Source organism: Stegostoma tigrinum, chromosome 36 (genome assembly GCF_030684315.1).
Source record: "Stegostoma tigrinum isolate sSteTig4 chromosome 36, sSteTig4.hap1, whole genome shotgun sequence".
Classification (NCBI taxonomy): domain Eukaryota; kingdom Metazoa; phylum Chordata; class Chondrichthyes; order Orectolobiformes; family Stegostomatidae; genus Stegostoma; species Stegostoma tigrinum.
The window spans coordinates 14,601,063-14,624,273 of NC_081389.1; the positions used below are offsets into that span (position 1 = coordinate 14,601,063).

The 23,211-nt window shown below is 42.2% G+C and overlaps 1 protein-coding gene across 8 annotated transcripts in view; it reads left to right on the top strand.

The window, feature by feature from the left end:
* Nucleotides 1–23,211, top strand: part of LOC125446846 (protein mono-ADP-ribosyltransferase PARP6) — a 130,066-nt gene that overhangs the window by 96,148 nt on the left and 10,707 nt on the right. For 4 of the 8 annotated variants that reach the window (XM_048520749.1, XM_048520750.1, XM_048520755.1 and 1 more), the window contains 5 exons: nucleotides 2,438–2,505; nucleotides 8,734–8,782; nucleotides 13,465–13,577; nucleotides 15,720–15,792; nucleotides 18,533–18,602. In XM_048520749.1, coding sequence (XP_048376706.1) covers nucleotides 2,438–2,505; nucleotides 8,734–8,782; nucleotides 13,465–13,577; nucleotides 15,720–15,792; nucleotides 18,533–18,602 — 373 coding nt within the window. Of the gene's footprint in view, nucleotides 1–2,437; nucleotides 2,506–8,733; nucleotides 8,783–13,464; nucleotides 13,578–15,719; nucleotides 15,793–18,501; nucleotides 23,195–23,211 lie in introns of those variants that run through there. The other 4 variants (XM_048520751.1, XM_048520752.1, XR_009442989.1 and 1 more) reach the window with 3 other exon arrangements.

Here is a 23,211-nt window from a genome sequence, read left to right on the forward strand (position 1 = left end):
GGGTAATTGGCACCGCTGCCTTATCACTGGGCCTTGCTTGGGTGGAGAGTGTGTAGCGCACATAAACCCTACCCCTGTAAACTGCCTTCAGAGGATGGTGCCTTCTAAGTGTTTCAGAGAAGTGAGCAGTGAGCTGGAGTCACCAGGTTATCTCTCTGACTTACTTTGATATTGGGAATTTGTCCCAATCAAGTTTCTACCCAGCCGCTGGGAAAATGGGAAGTTGCCTGTCAATGACGATAAGGATATTGATGGATGATAAATCATGCCTGTCACTGCTCACTGGTGAGAATCTCACCTCACTGGGTCAACGCTTGGTTCGAAAATGAGTCTTCTTATTCTCAATAGCAGGAAGCTCCTCAGGGCCAATCTCCAAATTTTATTGTCAATGCCAGCACCATTGGTGGCTCAGTGGTTAGCACTACTGCCTCACTGTGCAGGGACTTGGGTTATATTCCAGCCTTTAGTGACTGCCTGTCGGGTGCTCCGGTTTCCTCCCACAGTCCAAAGATGTGCAGGTTAAGTACATTGGCCGTGCTAAGGAAGTCAAGTCAGGAGATCAGAAGAGAGATGGCAATGGTAAAGCCCACTCAAGCCTCCCTAGTGCATTCATCCAAGTCCAACTTACACTCTTCCAATACCGTAAGCAGCTTTTTAATTGACTCCACTAACATTTTGCCTCCAATCTTATGAACTCCATTACCGGTCCTAAACATACCTTTTGCAATTTTAACTCTCTGTCTCTGTGTCCTTATGATTTACATTGAAGTAGTGTCCTACCAGGAGCCTTCTGTACTATTTAGCATATTAGGAATTGCTAAAGTCACCTACAAGTTATATCCTTTTGGTGTTGGGAAGCTGAAGTCTCCATGGCTCCATGTTAATCAGTGGCTAAATGCCAGTGGTCAGTCTTGTGTCTCCTTTTGCACCATCTCCAGGCTGTGAATTTCCATTTTGTACTTCAATACTAATATTAGTCACAAAAGTTTAAGATGCAATCTGACCAGAGCGCAAATGCTGTTTGATTCTAGTACATACATAGTGTGGCGAGGTAGAAACAATTCAGAATAATCTGCTTCCATCTGTGCAGATGAAGCAAAAGGTTGCAGGTAAAAAGGCCAGACACAACCATTTATGTGTGACTTGTACATGCCCCATTCCCTCTATATACATTTTTACAATCGCTCTGAAGAAAAGGGTTAAAGTAAACCCCAAGGCATTCTATACATACATTAAAAACAAAAGGATAACTAGGAAGAAGGTAGGACAAATCAAGGATAAAGGAGGGAACTTGTGCTTGGAGGCAGAGGATGTGGGTGAGATCCTAAATGAGTACTTTGCATCAGTATTCACCAGGGAGAAGGATATGGAGTGGTATTGAGTCTCTTGAAGAACATTAAGGTGGATAAGTCCCCAGGGCCCAATAGTTTCTACCCTAGGTTGTTGAGAGAGACAATAGGGAGGATTTCTGGGGCCTTGGTAAGATCTTTGTATCCTCATCAGCCATTGGAGAGATCACTGAGGACTGACAAGGAGCTAATGTTGTTTCTTGGTTCAAGAAGGAAAATAGGGATAAATCCAGGAAACTTTAGACCCCCAATGACTCTCACATCGGTCATTGGGAAGCTATTGGAGAGAATTGTTAGGGATAGGACTTATGCACATTTGGAAAAGCATGGCCTAATTAGGATGAATCAGCATGGCTTTGTGCAGGGTGGGTCATGTCTTACTAATGTCAGGAAATGATAAAGGCGATCAATGAGGGTACAAGCAGTGGAATTTAGCAAAGCATTCGATAAGGTCCCTCATGATAGGCTCATCCAGAAGATTAAGATGCATGGGATCCATGGCGACTTGGCCACGAGGGTTCAGAATTGGCTTGCCTATAGAAGGCATTGTGGTGGAAAGCTGTTTTTCAGGCTGGAGGTCCGTGACGAGTGGTGTTTCACAGGGTCCATACTGGGACCTCTGCTGTTTGTGATGTATATAAATGACTTGGACAAAAATGTAGATGGTTGGCTTAGTAAGTTTGATACAAAGGTCAGTGGAATTGTACATAACATAGAACGTTGTCAAAGGATACAGCAGGATATGGATCAGTTGCAGATATAGGTGGAAACAGCAGATGGTGTTTAATACAGGTAAGTGTTAGCTCTGCACTTTGGGAAATCAAATGTTAAGAAAACGTATACAGTTAATAGGAACACTCTGAACGGAATTGATGCACAGAGGGATCTTGGGGTTCAAGTCCATAGCCTCCTGAAAGTGGCCATGTAAACAGATAGAGTGGTAAAGAAGGTGCATGGCATGCTTGCCTTTATTAGCGAGAAGTGAGTACAAGGGTAATGACATCATGTTGCAGATTAGGCCACACTGAAGTTGACGTTAAAGACTGATGTTTCCCTGTAAGGTTAACAACTTATTGTATCTCTTCTAGGGATCATACCTGGAAATCAAGAAACAAATGGACAAGCTGGACCCACTGGCTCACCCATTGCTACAATGGTAATTGATAGTGTGTGTTTATGTAGTGCGTTTTGACATTGCAGACATAGTGATGTTGTATTACTGAGCTTGCCGGGTGGAAAAGATACTATCCATTTGTGAATGGGGAGATAAACAAAGACGGCAAGATTGAATCAATTAACTAGCCAGACGCGATGATACCAGCAAAAATGAAAGGGGAATATTTTCAGTTGCATGATGAATTCCAGTCATGATTCCAAATCTCTGACTGACCGGCAGCTCTTTCAGCTGCGAGAGGTGTTAAAGTTTTGCTTTGAAGCAACTGCCTGGTTCCTGTTGTTAAACATGTTACAGGGCACCTTGTGGGAGTGAGGGCTTCCTGCAATTGTCCCTTTAACTCGGGTGATTTTTTTTCATTTATTCATGGAATGAGGGCATCTCTGGCCAGGCCAACATTTATTGTCCATCCCTAAATGTCTAGAGGGCTGCCAAGAATCAACCACATTGCTGTAAGTTTGGAGTCACATGTAGACCAGACCAGGTAAGGATGGCAGTTTGCTTCCCTAAGGGGCACCAGTAAACCAGACGGGTTTTCCCAGCAGCTGACAATAGATTCATGTCATCATTTGACTCTTAATTCTAATTTTTTATTGAATTCAAATTCCACCATCTGCAGTGGCAGGATTTGGACCCTGGTCTCCAGAACATTATTTGGGTTTCTGGATTAATAGAATGAGTGATAAAGCCACCAAGCCATCATCTATGATATCAATGCCCTGTAAAATCCAGCCCATGTTCTTTTTGTTCAATTCAAAGTTCATCAAGAACAATTTCAGAGAATTTCTCTGTTCGAACTTTTGTGAATTGATTCCAGAATCTGTTACTTGATTGGCCTCAATTTGATTCATTCTTCTGTAAGTAACTATGTGCACAAGCCTAATTATTTTGTCAGGCATACAAATACCCAACAGAATTGGAATGCATTTCCTGAACTGTTGTGGAGTTGCACTACACAATCTTGCATATAAGAGACCATAAGACATAGGAGCAGAAGTTAGGCCATTCAGCCCATTGACTCTGCTCTGCCATTCAATCATGGCTGATGAGCTTCTCAATTTCATTCTCCTGCTTTCTCCCGAAAGTCCTCGATTCCCTTGACAATAAAGAACCTATCTATCTCCGTCGTAAATGTACTCAATGACCTGGCCTCCCCAGCCTTTAGTGGTAGTGAATTCCAAAGATTCACCGCTCTCTGGCTGAAGATGTTTTGCCTTATCTCTGTTCTAAAAGGCCTTCCCTTTACTCTAAGGCTGTGCCCTCATTCCTACCAATGGAAACATCCTGAGGGAAACCAGGTGAGGATGGCAGATTTTCTTCCCGAAAGGACATTAAAGGGCCAGATGGGTTTTCAGCATAATGGATTAAACTATTAGGGTTTTACTCTCTCAGATTGAGATTTTATTAATCAAATATAAATTTCATCAAGTGTTCAGATGGGATTTAAACCCATATCCCCAGCGCATTAGCTTCAACTTCTGGATTACTCGGTTAGTGACATCACCACCAGCGTTTCCTCTAATTGTCTTTCTAGTTGCACTGAGGTCCATGCACAGCAGTGGTTTCCAGATTTCCAAGAGTCAGTGCTGAGATTCATGTGCTAATATCACCCCCGTGCATGGAATCTCAGACAGCGGCTGTGAACAAGCTTGCAACTTTCAGGGAGCGTTGACTACTTTTATTGCAATATATTCCCATTAGGGCATTGTGTAATCAAATAAGGTGTACTGCATCATCTCAGGAGGTCACAGACCTTATGGCAGAGATCAAAGACACTTAACACATCTTGCCTGTGCCAGCTTGATGAAAGAGCTTGCCAATTTCTCCCTTTCATTCACCACCTCCCCTCGACCCGCTCCAAATCTTGCTTCAAACGCTTTCAGTAAAAATGTACGCTCCCACCCATTTGCACAATATAGTAAATTTCTTCCCCACACCCCCCCACTGAACCAACCTTTCAGCATTGGTAGACATTTGCTGAACTTGGGATGTTGCAAGATCCAAACTTACATTCTATTTCAGATCTAAAATGGTCTTGAAACCAAACTCTGGCATTTTGGCCGAGTTCAGCCCAGAAACTCAAAATTTAAAGCATCATGTACTGTCTACCAACTCAGCTCGGTGACTGCTGACGGGCTATGATGACTTGGATTCATTCAAGGGCTAACTCAACACAAGGACACAGACAAGGTTAATATTTAAACATCGCAGCTACTTGTCAAACTCCAACCTACAATGCTGATTGTTCTTCTTATTCATTCATTGGATGAGGCCATTTCTGGCTAGGCCAGCATTAATTGCCCATCCCTAACTGCCCAGAGGGCAGCTAATAGTCCACCACATTGCTGTCTGGAGTCACATGTAGGCCAGACCAGGTTAAGGTGGCAGTTTCCTTCCCTAAAGTGGTTAGCGAACCAGATGGGTTTATTTCCTGACAATGGACGGTGAATTCAAGGTCACCGTTAGAGTTTTCATTCCAGATTTTTTTCTTGATTGAATTCAAATTCCATTGCCTGGCATGGTGGGATTCAAACCCTGTGAACATTACCTGGGCCTTTGGATAAATGGGTCAGCGATAATGCCACTTGGCCATTGTCTCCCTGCTATAGTAATGATATTTGCATTTATAGCATCATAGAGTTGCACAGCCTGGAAACAGACCCTTCAGTTCAACTCATCCATGTCGACCAGATATCTAAAAAATTCAGTTCCATTTTCCAGCATTTGGCCCATATCCCTCTAAACCCTTCCTATTCATGCACCCATCCAGTTGCCTTTTAAATGTTGTAATTGTACCAGCTTCCACCACGTCCTCTGGCAGCTCATTCCATACATGCACTACCCTCTACATGAAAAAGTTGCCCCTTAGGTCCCTTTTAAATCTTTCCCCTCTTACCTTAAGTAGTTTTGTACTTACCTGAAGTACTAGTTTTGGACTCCTCCACCCTTGGGAAAAAGATCTTATCTATTTACCTTATCTATGTCCCTCATGATTTTATCAGCCTCTATAAGGTCACCGCACAGCCTCCAACGGTCAAAGGAAAATAGCTCCAATCTATTTAGCCTCACCCTATGATTCAAACCCTCCAACCCTGGCAATATCCTTTGGAATCTTTTTTGAACACTTTAAAGTTTCACGGTGTCCTTCCTACAGCAGGGAGACCAGAATTGCATGCAGTATTCCAAAAATGGCCTGACCAATGTCCTGTACAGATGCAGTATGACCTCCCAACTCCTGTACTCAAAGCACTGACCAATAAAGGCAAGCATACTAACTGCCTTCTTCACTATCCTATCCACCTGTGACTCCACCTTGCACATCAAGGTCTCTTTGTTCAGCAACACTTCCCAGGACCTGACCATTTAGTGTATATGCCCTGCCTTGAGCTGCCTTTCCAAAATGCAACACCTTTCCAAATTCTAAATAAAATCCATCTGCCACTCACCGGCCCATCGGCCCATCTGATCAAGATCCTGTTGTACTCTGAAGTAACCTTCTTCACTGTCACTACACCACCAATTTTGTTGTCTTCTGCAAACTTACTAACCGTACCGCTTATGTTCACATCCAAATCATTTATATAAATGACAAAACGCAATGGGCCCAGTGCCAATCCTTGTGGTACACCACTAAATGGGCCACCTGTCTGAAAAGCAAACCCCCACCACCATTCTCTTTTCTACCATCGAGCCAGGTCTGTATCCAAATAGTTAGTTGTCCCCGTATTCAGTGTAATCTAGCCTTGCTAACTTGTTAAGTGCTTTACTGAAGTCCATGTAGATCAGGTCCACCAATCTGCCCTCAGCAATCCTCTTCATTACTTATATAGATTTATCTGTCTGGAAAATTTCACATTATCGCTATATTAGGAGAACCACATAATCATAACATAGTAATGATAACGATAACTTTTGATAATCGTGATTGTGGTGAAGAACGGCTAGACTCCACAACATCCTGGGAGTTCATTTCCCATCGATTTACAACAACAGCTTCTATTTACAGAGCATCTTTAAAGTAATGAAATGTCCCAAAGTGCTTCGCAGGAGCAGTGTTGAACAAGTATTACACCAATCAACCTCCAGAGGAAATAAATCAAATGAACAAGAGGTTGATCAAAGAGATTATTTTCAAGAAGACCCATTGGGTTGGAAAGCAAAAAGAGGGCGAGGGAGGGAATTCAGGAGTTCAGGGGGCTGGGGATTGAAAACAGAGCTGCCAGGAGTGGAACAAGTTCCGAATGGGAATGAATAAGAAGCCAGCATTAGAGCACTGCAGAGGTCTCAGAGGGTTGTTGAACTGGAGTTTGTGGGGAATGGAGGGGTTCAAACACAAGGTTGAGAATTTTAATAATCAAAGTGTCGTTTGAGTTGGTGCCAGTAATGGAGGTCAGAGAGCTAGTGGCTAGGGACTGGTCTCAGGGAAACTGAGCCGCTTAAAAAGGAAACTTGGACAATGTGGGCCCCCAGTCCTCTGACCAGTGTTTCCCCACAAATACCAATCTCCTTTTGTACGTCAGATAGGACAATTAGTCTTCATACTCCATCATGGGAGGATGACAGTCTGCTGCAGTGTGTGACATTTCATGAGGCTGTCACAGAGTTATACAGCATGGAAATAGATCCTTCAGTCCAATTAGTTCATGCTGGCCATATTCCCAAACTAAACTAGCTCCACCTACCTGCATTTGGCCCATTTACCTCTGAACGTTTCCTATTTATGTACTTATCCAAATGTCTTTTAGCTATTGCAACTGTACCCGCATCCATTTCATCCTCTGCCAGTTCCATCAACTCACTAACCACTTACTGTGTAAAAAAGTTGCCCTTCCCGTCTTTTTTAAGTCATTTTCTTCTCACCTTAAAACTATGTTCCCTACTTTTGAACTCCCCCACCTTAGGGAAAAGACCTTTGATATTCACCTTATCTATGCCTCATGATTTCATTAACTTCCATAAGGTGACCCCTCAACCTCCTGTGCTCCTGTGAAAAAAGACCCAGCCTAACTAACCTATTTTTGTAACTCAAACCCTTCATTCCTGGCAACATTGTGGTAAATCTATTCTGAATCCTCTTCCACACAGTAACATCCAGGGTGACCAGAACCACACATAGTATTCCAAAAGGGTTCTTACCAATGTCCTGTATAACCTCAACAAGATGTCCCAACTGAAAGGTCTGAGCAACTGAGGCAAGTATGCTAAATGCATTCTTAATCACGCTGCCTACTTGTCATGCAAATTTCAAAGAAATATCTACCTGAGCCCCTAGGTCTGTCTGTTCTACAAGGCCCTACCATTAGTTGTGTAAGCCCTGCCCTTTGTTGTTTTCCCAAAATGCAATACCTCACATTTCCCAAAATTAAACTCCATCTGCTACTCCTCAGCCCATTGATTCAATTGATCAAAATCTCTTTGTATTGTGAGGTAAACTTCTTCACTGTCCGTGATACCATCAATTTTGGTGTCATCCACAGACTTGCTAACCGTGCTTCCTATACTCTGATTTAAATCATCTATACAAATGACAAACAAAAGTACACCCAGTACTGATCTCTATGGAACACATCTGGCCACAGGCCTCTAGTCCAAAGAACAAACAATCCACCATCAGACATCAATGGTTGTGCCTCTCCCGGCCTACCATAAAAGGTTTGAATTTGGTCTTATGTAGCGCAATGACTCCTCAGAGTTTCTCCTCGTTGGCTTCTTTAATTTTGACAGTTTATGTGCAAAGCTCCTGCAGAGTGTTTAGAAGCAGAACTGAACAAACCTTGAAACATCACATCATCTCACAACTTGGTTTGGTCTTCACCCCTCCCCATTGCCATTTTGGCTGCTTTATGTGTCCCTCAATGGGTGCAACATTCAACAAAAGACGCCTTAAGTTGAGAAATGAATTGGCCAACAGCATCGACATTTCCAAATTTGGCTATTCAGGCACCTTGGAGCATCATGAAACCAAGAATGGCTCTATATAAGTATAATTTATTTCAATAAAGGATTGAGACCAATTATAGGGGAGATAATTATCAGTAAACATGTGTAATCCTACACTTCCCAACGGTAACACAGTTTTCAGCAGATCATTTCTGACAACAAGTCAATAATCCTTGTTTTTTTGGGATGGATGAGGGAGGAATTTTCAGGGGGTGGGGTGGAAAACTAAATGGAAATTTAGTAATGCAATGTTCTGTGTTTGTTTTCTAGGATTATCTCCAGCAACAGGTCTCACATTGTGAAACTACCACTCAGCAGAGTAAGTGGTTTCATTCCGTTACAATATGTGGGCAAAATGTATCTTTCTGTTCGTAAAGCAGCATCATTTAAAGGGGATGTTATATTCTGGGCTGAAACAAAATGCTGCAAATACTGCCAATTCGGAATAACGCAAAACCAGTGGAAGTACTGTGCAGTGGTCAGGCAACTTCAGTGAAGAGAGAGACAGTTAATATAGCCATCGAATTGTACAGCACAGAAACAGACTTGTCAGCCCAATTTGTCCATGCCAACTGTATAAACTAAACTGATCCAGTCCCATTTGCCAGCATTTGGCCCATAACCCTCTCAACCCTTCCTATTCACATAGCCATCCACATGCTTTTTAAATATTGTAATTGTACCCACCTCCACCACTTCCTCTGACAGTCCATCCCCTACAGGCACCACCCTCTATGTGATAATGTTGTCCCTTTTAAATCTTTCCTTCTCACCTTAAACCGATGCCCTGTAGCTTTGGACTCACCTATGCTGGGGAGAAAAAGACCTTGGCTATTCACCTTGTGATTTTATAAACCCTTGTAAGGTCACCCCTCAGCCTCTGACATTCCAGGGAAAAACAACCACAACCTATTCACCCTGTGATTTCTGATTGCTTGTACTTCATCAGGTAGGTATTGGTGTTTGTGTGCCTGATTGTATGATCATTGGACAAAGTGCGTGCATTTGCTGACATTAAAGATTTCAGCCCTATTTTGACAGCTTGCTCTTTAATTGTTGCTAAGTGGATAGAATGGGTGGAGAGAATTGGGAGGTAGGACAGGGTGTACTTCCCTGGTGAGAAGTGACAGGTGAAATTTTGTGATGGGTACTCCAGCAGCTGCCAACTGCAAGGTGTCCCTCTTCCATCAAGCATTTATCAATCCCAATTTTTTTGATTATTCGTTCACAGGATGAGGATGTCGCTAACTAGAGCAGCATTTCTTGCTCATCCCTAATTACCCAGAATACAGTTACAGTCAACCCCATCACAGTGGGGTTTTTATAAACTCAACAAGCACCGAGTCACCAAAGTTATTTCAGTTCTGAATCCCATTGGCTGCACATTGGAAATATGTAGGCCCATATAGGCCAGGTCATTTAAGGACAGCAGATTTCATTCCTTACAGGGTGTTCATGAACGCAATGTGTTTTTATGACAAACAACAGTGGTTACATCGTCACCATTTGGCTCTTGTTTTACTGTATTCTCGATTTCCATTGCATTCTAATTTCACTATCCGCCAAGATGTGATCCAAGTCCATGTCCCCAGGATATTATCTTGACTTCTGGATTGCTATTCAGTCTCTGAGTAAAGAGTCAGGCAAAGACTGGAATGGCCTCAGTTGTGATAACCATTTATTGTAATTCTCAAGACACACCAGACTAGATTTCCCTCTCTGCTTCAGTTTTATGCTAGAGAACATCATTTGCTGTTCACCAGTGTGATTCACGCATATTTCCAATGGTGCGTATCATTGGGCTAACTCACATATTCCCGGTGGCCTGTTTTGAGATTTTAACGGGGGCATTAGGAGTCAGTACACAAATAGCTTTGGTGACTCAGTGGGTGCTGAATAAGAAAAATCTGCATCTCTGGGCATACAACAATCTGTTGTATCAAACGACGTATTCCACTTTGTTACAATCAAGGGTTTGGGCTATAAGGAGAGGCTAGGTAGTCTGGGTATTTTTTTTCACTGGAGCATAGGAGGTTGAGAGGTGGCCTTCTGGGGCTGTTAAAATCATGAGGGGCATTGATAAAATGAATGGTGAGTGTCTTTTCCATAGGGTGGGGGATTTCAAGATGGGGGCCATATTTTTAAGATGAAAGGAGAAAGATTTACAAAGGACATGAGAGGCAAGTTTTTTTACACACAAAGTGAATCATTTGTGGAATGAACTTCCTGAAGAAGTGGTGGATGTGGGTACAATTACAACATGAGATAAGCCCTTGAATAAGCAATGTCTGGAAGGATATGGGCCAAGTGCAGGCAGGTGGGACTAGTTTAGTTTGAAATTATGGTTGGCATGGACTGCTTGTGGACCAAAGCATCTGTTTCTGTGCTGTATGACTCTATAACTCTATCCAACATCTCCTTAAAAAAGAATCTTGGGAAATGTTATGGAATTCTTGCAGCTGGTGTGGGGATTGGCTGGGCTTTATGAGCATACCTTGACATTACCAATGAGAAAGAAAACCACTTGAGGTGGTGGCAGATGTAAAGGAATTGATTTCTATTTTAATGTTTTTTTTTCATGAGGTGTAGATGTTGCTGGCAAGGTCAGCAATTATTGCACATCCCCAATTGCTCATGAACTGAGAGGTTTGCTCAGCCATTTCAGAGGGCAATTGAGAGCCAGTCACATTTGTGGTGCATCTGAAGTAATTGGAGGCCAGACCAGGTGTGAGAAGGAGAGTTCCTTGCCTAAAGAACATTGATGAATCCGATGCATTTTTGGCATCAAATGCTGACAGTTTCATGATCCTCATTACTGAGGTTAGCTTTTGATTCCAAATTATACTACTTGAATTTGAATTCCATCTGCTTCCATGCTGGGGTTTGAACCTGTGTTCCCAGAGCTTTAAAATGAAAGGACAGCAGTATGTTTGCTGGAAATCTAAAATAAAAAATGGAGAAACTCAGCAGGCCTTGCCGTATCAATGGAGAGAAAATACAGAATTAGCCTTTTGAGTCTGCAATGACTGGTTCCATTCCAAAGAAATCCTATTGGATGGAAAGCAATAACTCTGTTCCATCTGCGCAGGTGCTGCCAGATCTGCTGAGTTCCTCTGTTACTTTTCTGTTTTCATTTCAGAGAACATTTGCCTGGGCTCCTGGGCTACAAGACCATGATATTGCCACTATGCTGTTGTCTCCCTGAATATGATAGCCACATCTCCCTTCTACTCACTCCCAATCAGAAGGTGAGATGCAGAGGCTACATTCAAGCCTCACCTCCTTATCCATCCAGATAGATGAATGGCGACACCATGATTCTGTCAAGAGCCAGGAGTGAAGCAAATAATTTTTTTCAAAGCAAGACAACTCCTCAAATGCCATTGAGATTAGTCTTCATTTCTTTTGTCTTCTCTGCGAAACTGGGTGGGTAATATCCCAGTAAGATGAAAAACAGTGTAGCCTTTTGGTTGGTATGCATTACAATTCAGCATACAGCTCAGTTTTTTGCTTGATCGAACCTAAGGCTAAACTATGTGATTGAGGCATGTCATCAGGGTGACAATTGGATCTTTAAGATTGTTCTCATCTCAAGTGTCATGGACAATGTAGGATAAAGTAGGCAGGTATTGCTGCCAAGGTTAAATGTCATTTGCAGCAGTAAACCTGAAAAAATAAGATTTTATTTTATGGGATGGCATGTATTAGCCATTGATTCAATCTCTGGTATACCTGTTGCTGATGAACCAGTCAGAAGGAAAGTTAACAGTCACCAGGTGGTAGTCCACATCAGAAGAATTCCCCAGAGCTTGCAGTCCATGAATCAAAAGCTGTTGTAATTTCCTCATTTAACTAGGATTGATGGTCATCCTTATGCCACCTTCACGCTGACCACATGCTGAAGTGGCTTAGAAAGATTTCAGGAGTGACCTCCTATTGTGAGGCTGCTTGACTACAACATTACCCTCAATCCCTTGCTCCCAGTACCACAAAGAGGCAGAGGCCTCAATCTGTACCAATGACGGAATTAAACTTAATGACATTTTGTCTGTTTTGTCTTGCTTGAAGTTACAAGGAGGGATGTTGTGATGGAGTTTAAGTGGGGAATTAGCTACGAGCGATACCTCAGACTGCATTGAGAGTATCACATTATGGCCAATTATTTAGCAAAGTTGGCATCTGATATGAAATTTTGGGGTTTCACATCCAGAAAATAAGGAGTGGAAGAAAACATATATACTGATTACGTGGATGTTTAGTTGTGAATGAATGATCCTCACATTTTAAAAACTCTTCGTCTTGCCTGATTGATCATGTTTTTTATGGCAGACCCTCAGCACAGGGATCACACTAGCACATAGCAGGCGCCTGTGCTAGGAGTCTTTCAACCTGCTTACCATGGACACCATGAATGAAGAAACTCTTCAGCTCTTACTATCTGCCATAGGCATACTCAGATAAATTTATAGCTTGGTAGTCAATGGATTAAACCACATTGTAACTCACCATCAAATCCTGAGGTGGGACTTGAACCTAGAGTTTCTGGCCCAGATGTGACCTACTAGTGCAAAGCAGTGCAGGATAGGAAGCCCCAAATTGACTCCAGGGAATGGAATGAGCTAGCAAAATAGGTTGGGCTGGAGAGAGAAGAATCAACAAGAATTTTTGCTCTCAGCTGCTATGCAGTTTTCTCCAGAGGAAGATGCTTGAGTGTAAATGCTCCTCCCAGTACATTTCCCTCTCTCTGAGTATTTCCGTTCCGGGTGGTCATTAAGTTGATAGAGTTGGTGGAGAGACCCATGCTAGCATGTGTAAGATAGTACCTTCAGGGCAGGCTGCAGGGGTATGGAACTGTTGGACTCTTTCGCCTGTCACAGAGCTCCTTGTGTGTGACACCTCATCAGTCAGTGTCACAGAGTGGCAGAGCAGGGGTTGGGAGCTGAGCTAAGGTTGTCTACCATGTTGTGACTTTGTGAACCTGCCATGTCTTTCTCTTCACAGCAGTTGAAATTCATGCACACCTCGCACCAGTTTCTCCTGTTGAGCAGCCCCCCAGCTAAGGAAGCACGTTTTCGCACTGCCAAAAAGCTCTATGGCAGCACCTTCGCTTTCCAGTGAGTTCCAGTACCTTGCTGAGTTTGCAAATGAGAATATAAAATAAAAATAAAAGCTTTGAATAAAGATTTGTCCTTTACCAACACTACTAAGATGTCTTGCTGAAGTTATATTGCCAAATTCCCTTGCTGTTACCCTTTGATATGATACAAATGTTGTGATCCAGACCCCATTGGTCTGAAACAGATCCAGTCTTAAAACACAAGTCTTCAAACACAAAAAGCAGAAGAAAAGCAAAGCCCTTTCGGTCTAATTGGACAGCCCTTCCACAGAGCAAACACAGGCATAACAGCCCAAATGGTTTGTGTTACATGATAATGTCATATGTACAGGAAGAGATTCGTACTGAAATGTTGAAAATGAATAATTACTTTACAGTGTTTGGTAGGGAGAAAATGACACTCGTCTAGCTTCATGCACTTCAGTTGAGTATCCATAAGTGGCAATATGATTGACTGCCGGTAAGGCGAGAGATTACTGTTAGCTGGATGAGGTGACCACAAGGGCTTTTATAAGTTGCAGTCTCAGTCGCTGCAAAAGAAAAGAACGAGGCTGTTAGCCTCTAATACCAGTTTCCAGAGACAAAAACCATACACATTCACGCCCTCACAAATGCAACCCTGCATCATGTTGTATAGTGATTTGTCACAGCCGAACAAACACTGCAATCACAATCCCAGCAACTTCTTTTATTTCACAATCAGTGAATCACTTTCAAAACACAGCCGCTTTGTTATGTGAGTTAAGGATGGCACGGTGGCACAGCCGCTCAGTGGTTAGTACTGCTGCCTCACAGCACCAGGGACCCGGGTTCGATTCTACCCTCGGGTGACTGTTTGTGTGTAGTTTGCACATTCTCCCCATGTCTGTGTGGGTTTCCTTTGGGTGCTCTGGTTTCCTCCCACTGTCAAAAGATGTGCATGTTAGGTGGAGTGGCTGTGCTAAATTACCTGTAGTGTTCAGGAATGTGTAGATTAGGTGGGTTATAAGGGGATGGGTCTGGATGGGAAGCTCTGTGGGTCAGTGTGGACTTCTTGGGCCAATTCCATACTATAGGGGATTCTATGAAATGAAAAGGTAAATACAGCTCTCTTCCACAAGTGTGTTGACCCTAGGTTGTGTGCTCAAAGCCTAGAGCAGGGCTTAAACCTGTAACCTACTGACTCCCTATAATGTGAGGAATAATCATCCATTTTTGATTTATTACAGCTGGTTGTGCTGCAGTGCCAACAGCTACCAGCTTGTGGTTGAGATAATTTGCTGCCGCCACTCTCTTTGCTTCTCTGGATCTAAAGTCCTGCTTAATTTACACTGATAGAGGAAATCTACCAGTGAGCCTTAACAAGAGTAGCCCTTATATCTTAAACAAGGAGCACCAAGCAACAAGTTACATTCGTAAGATAGACATTTTCTCTAAGAATATGAGGAGACCAAGGATATAGATCTTACTCCTACATAAACTATTCTGCCTTTGTCCCCGCCCAAGTTCTTATAATATCATCAGTTCCGAACAGTTCCCCAGATTAATACAGCAGTCAGTGTGTCAAAGACACTGTGATATGGAATAGATGAAGTATAAGATGTATTGAAGTGAAGGAATAGATTGATGTATTGGTAAAGTTGAATGAATAAAGTTAGAGGAGGCTCATGTGAAACATAATCCCCCACAAAGGGCCAAATGCACTAAGTCAATGCTATACCTTAATGTAATTTGTTTTAGTGGTGGACAATGTTTGCAGCATGAGTATTGGACAGAACATGCATCAAATTTCCTCCTCTTCATGTGATATATCAGATCCACATGAATAGGGTGACAGGAACATGGCAACCAATCTATGTCAGATCTACCAATACAGCTCTGTTCCATTAGGGTGCAAACTTCAGGTTGTGCGCACAAAGCCTAGAGTGGGGCTTGAACCGTAACCTGCTGACTCAAACGCAAGACCAGTTTGCTCTTAAAAATCCTTCTGATATGCCGCCCATCAGGATGGCTGTCCTAGAGATAGCTGTGCATCTGCTTCCTTCAAGGTAGAGAGACATCCCAAATTAATGTTAACAACTGGTAAGTGTTGAAGATTGAATGGCTTTACTGTGTTAGGAATTTGTGGTAAACATTGTTTCTCTCTTTTATATTTTAACAGTGGATCACACATTGAGAACTGGCATTCTATTCTGAGAAATGGCCTCGTCAATGCTTCTTATACAAAATTGCAAGTAAGTGTTTCCTTGTGAATGGGATAAAAGAACATTAGTTCTATTCTTACTATCTCAACTACATTCTTTCAGTTAGAGCATTGAAGTTAGTTTTTGTTAATCTCCATTCTAAAGGATAGAGAGATTGTAGAGGAGATTCAAGTAGGTAAAACCAGGCTCTCATTACAAAAGAGAATATGGGGGAAGGAAAGGGAAGTGCATATATGATATGTTTAAAATTATCCAGAGTATTGACAAGTTAGTTTATTTCCTGCAATAGGGTTAAGGTTAGGGTTAACTTAATAAACGATGATGTATTTTAAAATAACCAAAAGAATGAAAGGGTGAGATCAGTCGGTCAGGGGAGTTTTATTTTTATTGAAGAGAGCATTTAGGGGATGGGATGTACATGCAGAAACAGCTGATGTATGATCCATTATAGTTTTTATACACAAAAAAAGATAGATGTCTGAAAAATAAATTTAAAAACTGAAATGGTTTGGTGAAAGAGAGTGGCTATGGTGGCTTTCAGAGAAAGGATACACACGTGACAGGCTGAATAGTCTATAAACCTCGAAAATGATTATGTTAAATTGACAGCAAATGGCTAACTGTAGGGTGTAATTAGCCAGTGCACTGGCCTGATGTCTGATGTTGTTGTCACTGCAATCTTTCCCAGTTGACCCTGTCTGGCTCTGTCAGAATGTGTACAGCACTATTATTGGATGTTAGTTATTGCAGAGAGACAATTGGATTATATGTGTTCTTGGTGCCTTCAACTAACTTCCAAGAGATCTTCCCCAGCTCATTTTTCTATGATAGTTTAGAGGAAAGATTGAGAGCATAGTTAATCTCGCTAGTAGTTGGAATATGAGCTCCCACCTGGATGTTACAATCTGGAGTCTCAAGGCTTGCTATCCTCTTCTAACTCTTCCCGATTTCTAGCACGCCATCAAGCCCACAGTCTTGAACAACACACTGTGTGTGAAGTTCTGTTCCCATTTCCTTTTGGCTCACTGAAGCCTTTCCCTCATCACTGGACTCCTCAAGACCTCTTCATACTGTTTATGTTATTAAACCCAGACAGTAGCCATGTTTCAGCTAAAAACATCCCTTAGAAGAACACCTGTGTGTAACCTAATCTGAGATGAATCTAGGCAGCCAAATGTCAACTTGATATTTACTCTGGTGCCAGATTGCCATTCTATTTAACATATTGGTTTTTGAATAATGGGGTATGTGCTTCCAATGGATTCAAAATGGCACCTTGGAGCCAACTGTGCGTGCATAATTTCAAATGTTTGTACCATCGACTCCAGCGACACTGGAGAATGTTTCTATTGCAGACTTCTAACTTCCGTAGTATCTGTTTTGCTGCACACTGAGTGTAACTGAGGGGGTGGGCTGCCTCCAAGAGAGCACCACCTCCCTAGTCAAGCAAGTTGCACGGTTACAGACTCAAGCTAAGGACAAGCAGTAGCAGGTTTCAATTTGTTGGGCAACTGGTACCAACCAGTTGACATTTTAAGGCAACAATTATTTAAAATATATTGTCGTACATTGTGCTCCTTAATGTTTAAAGCCACCATAGTCCCAGAAGCTACTCTCTCAGTAGAGAGAAATGAGTGGTGTTGAGTTTAACCTGAGGGTCACCACACCACAGGCAAGGGGCAAAAGTGAGAAATTTGGAGATTCATGGTAACCACATTTGGGAATTGAAGTTACACTGTTGACATCACTCTACATTCCTAGCCAGCCATCAAGTCCACTGAGCTAACTGACACTCTTACCTATTGTTAAGAGGCTATTAGATTCAAAAATGTCATGTGTACATTCTTCCCACCCCTTTTCTTCCTGCACCTATATAGGTTTTCAGAATGATGTGATTTTGAACATGTATGTACGATGGTGTGTGCTCCAGCTAGCAGGGCTGTTGATCACAAGCACAGTCTTTGATTAATGCTGCTGTCCTTTGGATGCTTCCTCCCAATTTCAGTCTAACTACTTCTACAGGCACCTCCTCTCTCCTCTGAGTTCTAGACTGTAATCAGGAGAGAGATGAAATAGCCCAGTTCTTAAGCTTGCTGTAATATCACATTGAAACCAGCTGTCAGGAAGGAAGCTGCCACGATGAGATGACTGTATCACCTGCTTGATGGCCCTTCCCTTGTCACTCAACACTCACTCAAGAAAAACTGATATCGGGGATTAAATGTGTGGAACAGGAGTTGGAAAAAGCCTTGATGGAGGTGACCAACTGACTTGTCAAGGAATGAGGTCTTGAAGGATGACAGAAAGGCTGTGGTGAGCTGAAAGGGAATAGGAACAGATCTTCACACACAGAGTGCTGGTCCGAGGCTGTGGGCCTAATGGCACACCAGAAATCGGGAAGAGTTAGGGGAGGATAATGAGCCTTGAGACTCCAGTGTTCATATTCCAACTACTGGTGAAAATAACTATGCTCTCAATCTTTCCTCTAAACATTCGTAGAAAGATTATAAAAACAAAAGGGAAGCCATAGTAGGGAATAGTGGAAATTTGCCTAATTTAAAAAATAGGGTTTAATTATTTTGAACAGTTTTCCCTCCTGAGCACTTTCTTTTTGGTCAAAGTTCCATATGCTTTAGAGTACAAGGTATACTCTTTGTATTCCATGCAGCTCACTGTCCAAGCAAATGTTATGATATACTTAAGCCTTTGATTACAGTCCAAGTATTTGCTCACCTATAGTCGTAACGATCACACTGCTGTCTCTTACAAGCTGCACGGTGCAGCCTATGGCAAAGGAATCTATCTGAGCCCAATCTCCAGCATTTCTTTTGGATACTCAGGTGAGTGACTCTTCTCTGGACCTCCCTTCAGTTGCTCGAGATCAAGTTTCGTCCGCCGTTATATCTGAAGTAGAGTTCTTCCTCTCGTTTTACGAATGGTCAATTATTTCAATTCACTCCACTGCAGAAATTAATGCGGGTTTATTGCAATAGGCGATAATTAATATGAACAAAATGCTACCTTCACTATTCCTGAGGACATGAATACTGTTAAGGTTCGGAGTGGATTCCATTTCAGATTAATACATTAGCTTGACACCGTACCAAAGGAGAGATTTTTTTCACCTGTTCATTTCATGAGATTCATACTAGGCCAGTATTTATTGTCCATCCCTAATTGCCCAGAGGGCAATTAAGAATCAACCACATTGCTTTGGGTCTGGAGTCACATGTAGCCTGGACCAGGAAAGGATAGCAGTTTCCTTCCCTGAGGACGTTAGTGAACCAGATAGGTTTTCCCAATAAGCGGCCAACAATGGCCTGGTGGTATCATTGCTAGATATTAATCCACAGACCCAAGTTACATTCTGTCAAAATATTTGCCATGGCAGATGGTAGATTTGAATTCAATGAAAAACCTGGAGGTAAGAGTTTAATGATGATCACAAAACCATTGTTGATTGTTTGAAAAAAACCCTCTGGTTCACTAATGCCCTTTAGGAAAGGAATTTGTCATCTTACCTGGCCTGGCCTACATGTGACTCCAGACCCATGGCTATGTGGTTGCCTCTTAACTGCCCTCTGGGCAATTAGGGATAGGCAATAGATGCCGGCCTAGGTGGTGACACCCTCATCCTGTGGGAAATAAAGAAATACTGCACAAACTTTTGCTGCCCTTATTTAAGGAAGAGGCAACTACATTTAAAGCAGTTTGGTGAAGTCTCAATGGCTGATTCTTGGAATGAGTATTTTGGCATTTGAGGAAAAGATGAGCAGTTTGGACCTAAGCTCTATGGAGTTTGGAAGAATGAGAGGTGATCTTACTGAAACATATAAGTTTCTGAGAGGGCTTGACTGATGTTTGACCTCTCATGATTGAACGGCCAGGTGGAATCATGCCAAAATAAGATGTCTCCCATTCAGATGGTTCAGGGAGAGACAGGACTGGCAGTGTAATGTTCTATAGATGCTATAGGAAAGATAGAAAGGGAGGCAAGAGAGGATGAGGAATTATAGAATCCCTACAGTGTGGAAACAGGCCCTTCTGCTCGAAAAGCCCACACTGACCCTTGCAGCATCCCACCCAGACCCATCTCCTGAAACACTACGGGCAATTTAGCATGGCCAATCCACCCGGCCAGTATCTTTGGACTGTGGGAGGAAACTGGAGCACATGACGGAAACCCACACAGACATGGGTGGAATGTGTAAACTCCACACAGACAGTTGCTCAAGTTTGGAATCAAACCTGGGTCCCTGGCACTTTGAGACTGCAGTGCTAACCGCTGAGCCACCATGCCACCGTCCCATCCTAGTGGAGTGGTGCTTGTGCTGAGGGAGAAAACTACAGCTGTACTTAGGGAGGATATTCCTGGCAGAACATTCAGTGAAGTTATATGGGTGAAACTTAAAGGTAAGAAAGGGATTATCACCTTGTTGGGATTGTATTATAGGACCCCCACACTGTCACCCCTGCAATAATCAGTGGGAAATTGAGAAGCAAATTTGTAAGGAGATCTCAGACATCTGTTAGAAAAATAGGGTTGTAATGATAGAGGACTTTAACTTTCCAAACATAGACAGGGACCAGCATAGTCTAAAGGGCCTGGATGGGGAGGAATTTGTTAAGTGAGTACAAGAAAATGTTCTTATGCAGTATGTGGATGTACCTACTAGAGGAGCATTATTTCATTGCTCAGAGTTTTGCCTGCAACGGTAGTAGATTCGCCAACTTTAGGTACATTTAAGTCATCATTGGACAAGCCTATGGCCGTACACGGAATAGTGTAGGTTAGATGGGCTTGAGTTCGGTATGACAGGTCGGCACAACATCGAGAGCCGAAGGCCCTGTACTGTGCTGTAATGTTCTATGTTCTATAGGAGTTGGAACATTATGTTGAGGTTGTACAGGACTTTAGTGAGGCCTCTGCTGGAGAACTGTGTGCAGTTTTGGTATCCCAGTTATAGGAAGGATATTATTAAAATGGAGAGGGTTCAGAAAAGTTTTACCAGGATGTTGCCGGGAATGGAGAATTTGTGCTATACAGAGAGGCAGGACAGGCTGGGACTTTTTCACTGGCGTATAGGAGGTTGAGGGGTCACCTTGGAGAAGTTTATAAAATCGTGAGGAGCATTAATAAGGTGAATAGCAAAGGTCTTTTCCCTAGGGTGGGGGAGTTGAAAACTAGAGGGCATATTTCTTAGGGTGAGAGGATAAAAATTAAAAAAAAAGAATATGAGGGGCAACATTTTTACACAGAGAGCGGGTTAGTGTATGGAATGAACTGCCAGAGAAAGTGATGGATGCAAAGGTACAGTTACAAAGTTTAAAAGACATTTGGATAAGTACATGAATAGGAAAAATTTACAGGCATATGGACAAAACGCAGACATGTGGGACTAGTTTAGGTTGGGAATATGGTCAGTGTTGACTAATTGGGCCAAAAAGTCAGTTTCTGTGCAGTATGCCTCTGGGACTTTGTGGCTCAGAAGACGGAGATGAGAAGTTATTTCTTCTCTTAGGGGGTTGTTAGTCAGTGGAATTCTCTTCTCCAGGGAGCAGCGATGTCTGGGTCATTGAATACATTTAAGGCTGAGTTCAATGTTTTGACTGGCAAGGGAGTCAAGGGTATTATGGGGACAGGCAGGCAATTTGAGCTATGGCCACATCCCATCAGCCATGATCTTCTTGAATGCTGGAGCAGGCTCAGTTGGCAAACTGGCCTACTCCTGCACCTATCCCTTATGATTTGAATGACAAAGATCACTCGACCAAATAAGCTAACATAAAATCATGTATATAAGTGACTGCATGAGCAAATGGCAGCTTGATACATTTACATGGCATTTCTCCACTTGTTGTTTCAATGAAAATACTAAATTATTCAATATAAATCGATTTATTTATCCTACAAATACTGAGGAATGGATTGTTGGTGTTTGTGCATTAGTTTTACAGTACTTTCTAGTCTTAGAACATTTTTCAGAAATAGACATCCCATTATGAATATAATTCAATATTTTGGTGATGTAAAAGCAGTGGAAGTTTCAACAATAGCTTCTGTCATAGCCTTCAGCGGGGCTGAGGAGAAATTTGTTCAGAGCAAAAACAAAGTTGCTGGAAAAGCTCAGCAGATCTGGCAGCATCTGTGGAGGAGAAAACAGAGTTAACGTTTCGGGTCCAGTGACCCTTCCTCAGAACTTCTGAGCCCCAGCCTCCGCAGTTCTTTCGGTTTTTATTTAGAAATTTGTTAAGTGCGTCCAAGAAAGTTTTCTTATGCAGCATGTGGATATACCCACTAGAGGAGCAATATTTCATTGCTCAGAGCTTTGTGTATAGGAGTTGGAACATTATGTTGAGGCTGTATAGGACTTTAGCGAGGCTTTGATCACTGGCTCCAGTCTAATTTTTCACAGAAACGTCTGCTGATTAGGAACGGGAACAATGACCGAACATCCACTCTCCTTTCTAAGGCTGGCCAAGCTGTAGATAAACTGTAGTGTCACCACTGTCACTATGCATAGGACCAGCCACCTCAGTGCAGACTGGTAATCGAATCCAGATCTTGCCTGACCTGCATTCCATTTGGTGAGGTATCCATCTGATGACACATCATGTTGCTGAGCAACATTAGCAACTGACATATGGAAATTAGGTCTCAAATGAATTGGAAATTTAGTGTGGTAGTCGACAAAAATATATTCAAATCTTGGCCTTTGTTTCTAAATTGAGCAGGACCTTGGGAGCCTATAATTCCTCTTTGGTTTCACCATTGCAACACCTTGTTCCATCTTTCGTTGATTTGCTGACCATACAGCTCCATTTTTTCCTCCAATATTAATTGTTATAATCACTTGAACATTTTCATTCTTACATTTGTCTTGATGAGTGTAAAATGAGAAAAAAGCTTCTCTAACATGTATTTCTCTCTTCAGAAATAGACAGTATATTACTGCTATTAATGCACCCTAACCCAATTAGATAATACAGTCGCGGGCTCTTTATCAAAGGCAAGAGAATAGAGTTTGTGCTGTGGAGCAAACGTGTTTTAATTCAATGAAGGGTTTAGAGTTTAAATAATTACCTTATTATTCGAGGTCCTCTTGTCTTTACGTTACCTCTCAAATTAAAAACAGATCAGCTGCTGGTGAATTTGTGTATTCATGTAGATTAATAGATTCAAAACCAACATGTACAAAGAGACTTTGAAGTGAACGTTCTGAGCAACAGTATTCCATTCATGAGCCCTGCCCAGAAGCAAACTTGGTGCATCTCTTTCAAAGGCTGCATTAAGAAAGGAACCGGGTAGGAGTGCTTTAAGCATCTGTATACAAACCTTATCTAATCAGAGCCTGTAAGCCACTGCATTTTGCTACTATTTCCTTTATCAGTTTGCTGAGATTGATAACCTTTTTTTTCTGGAATAAAAGGCAATAAACAAATGCTTAC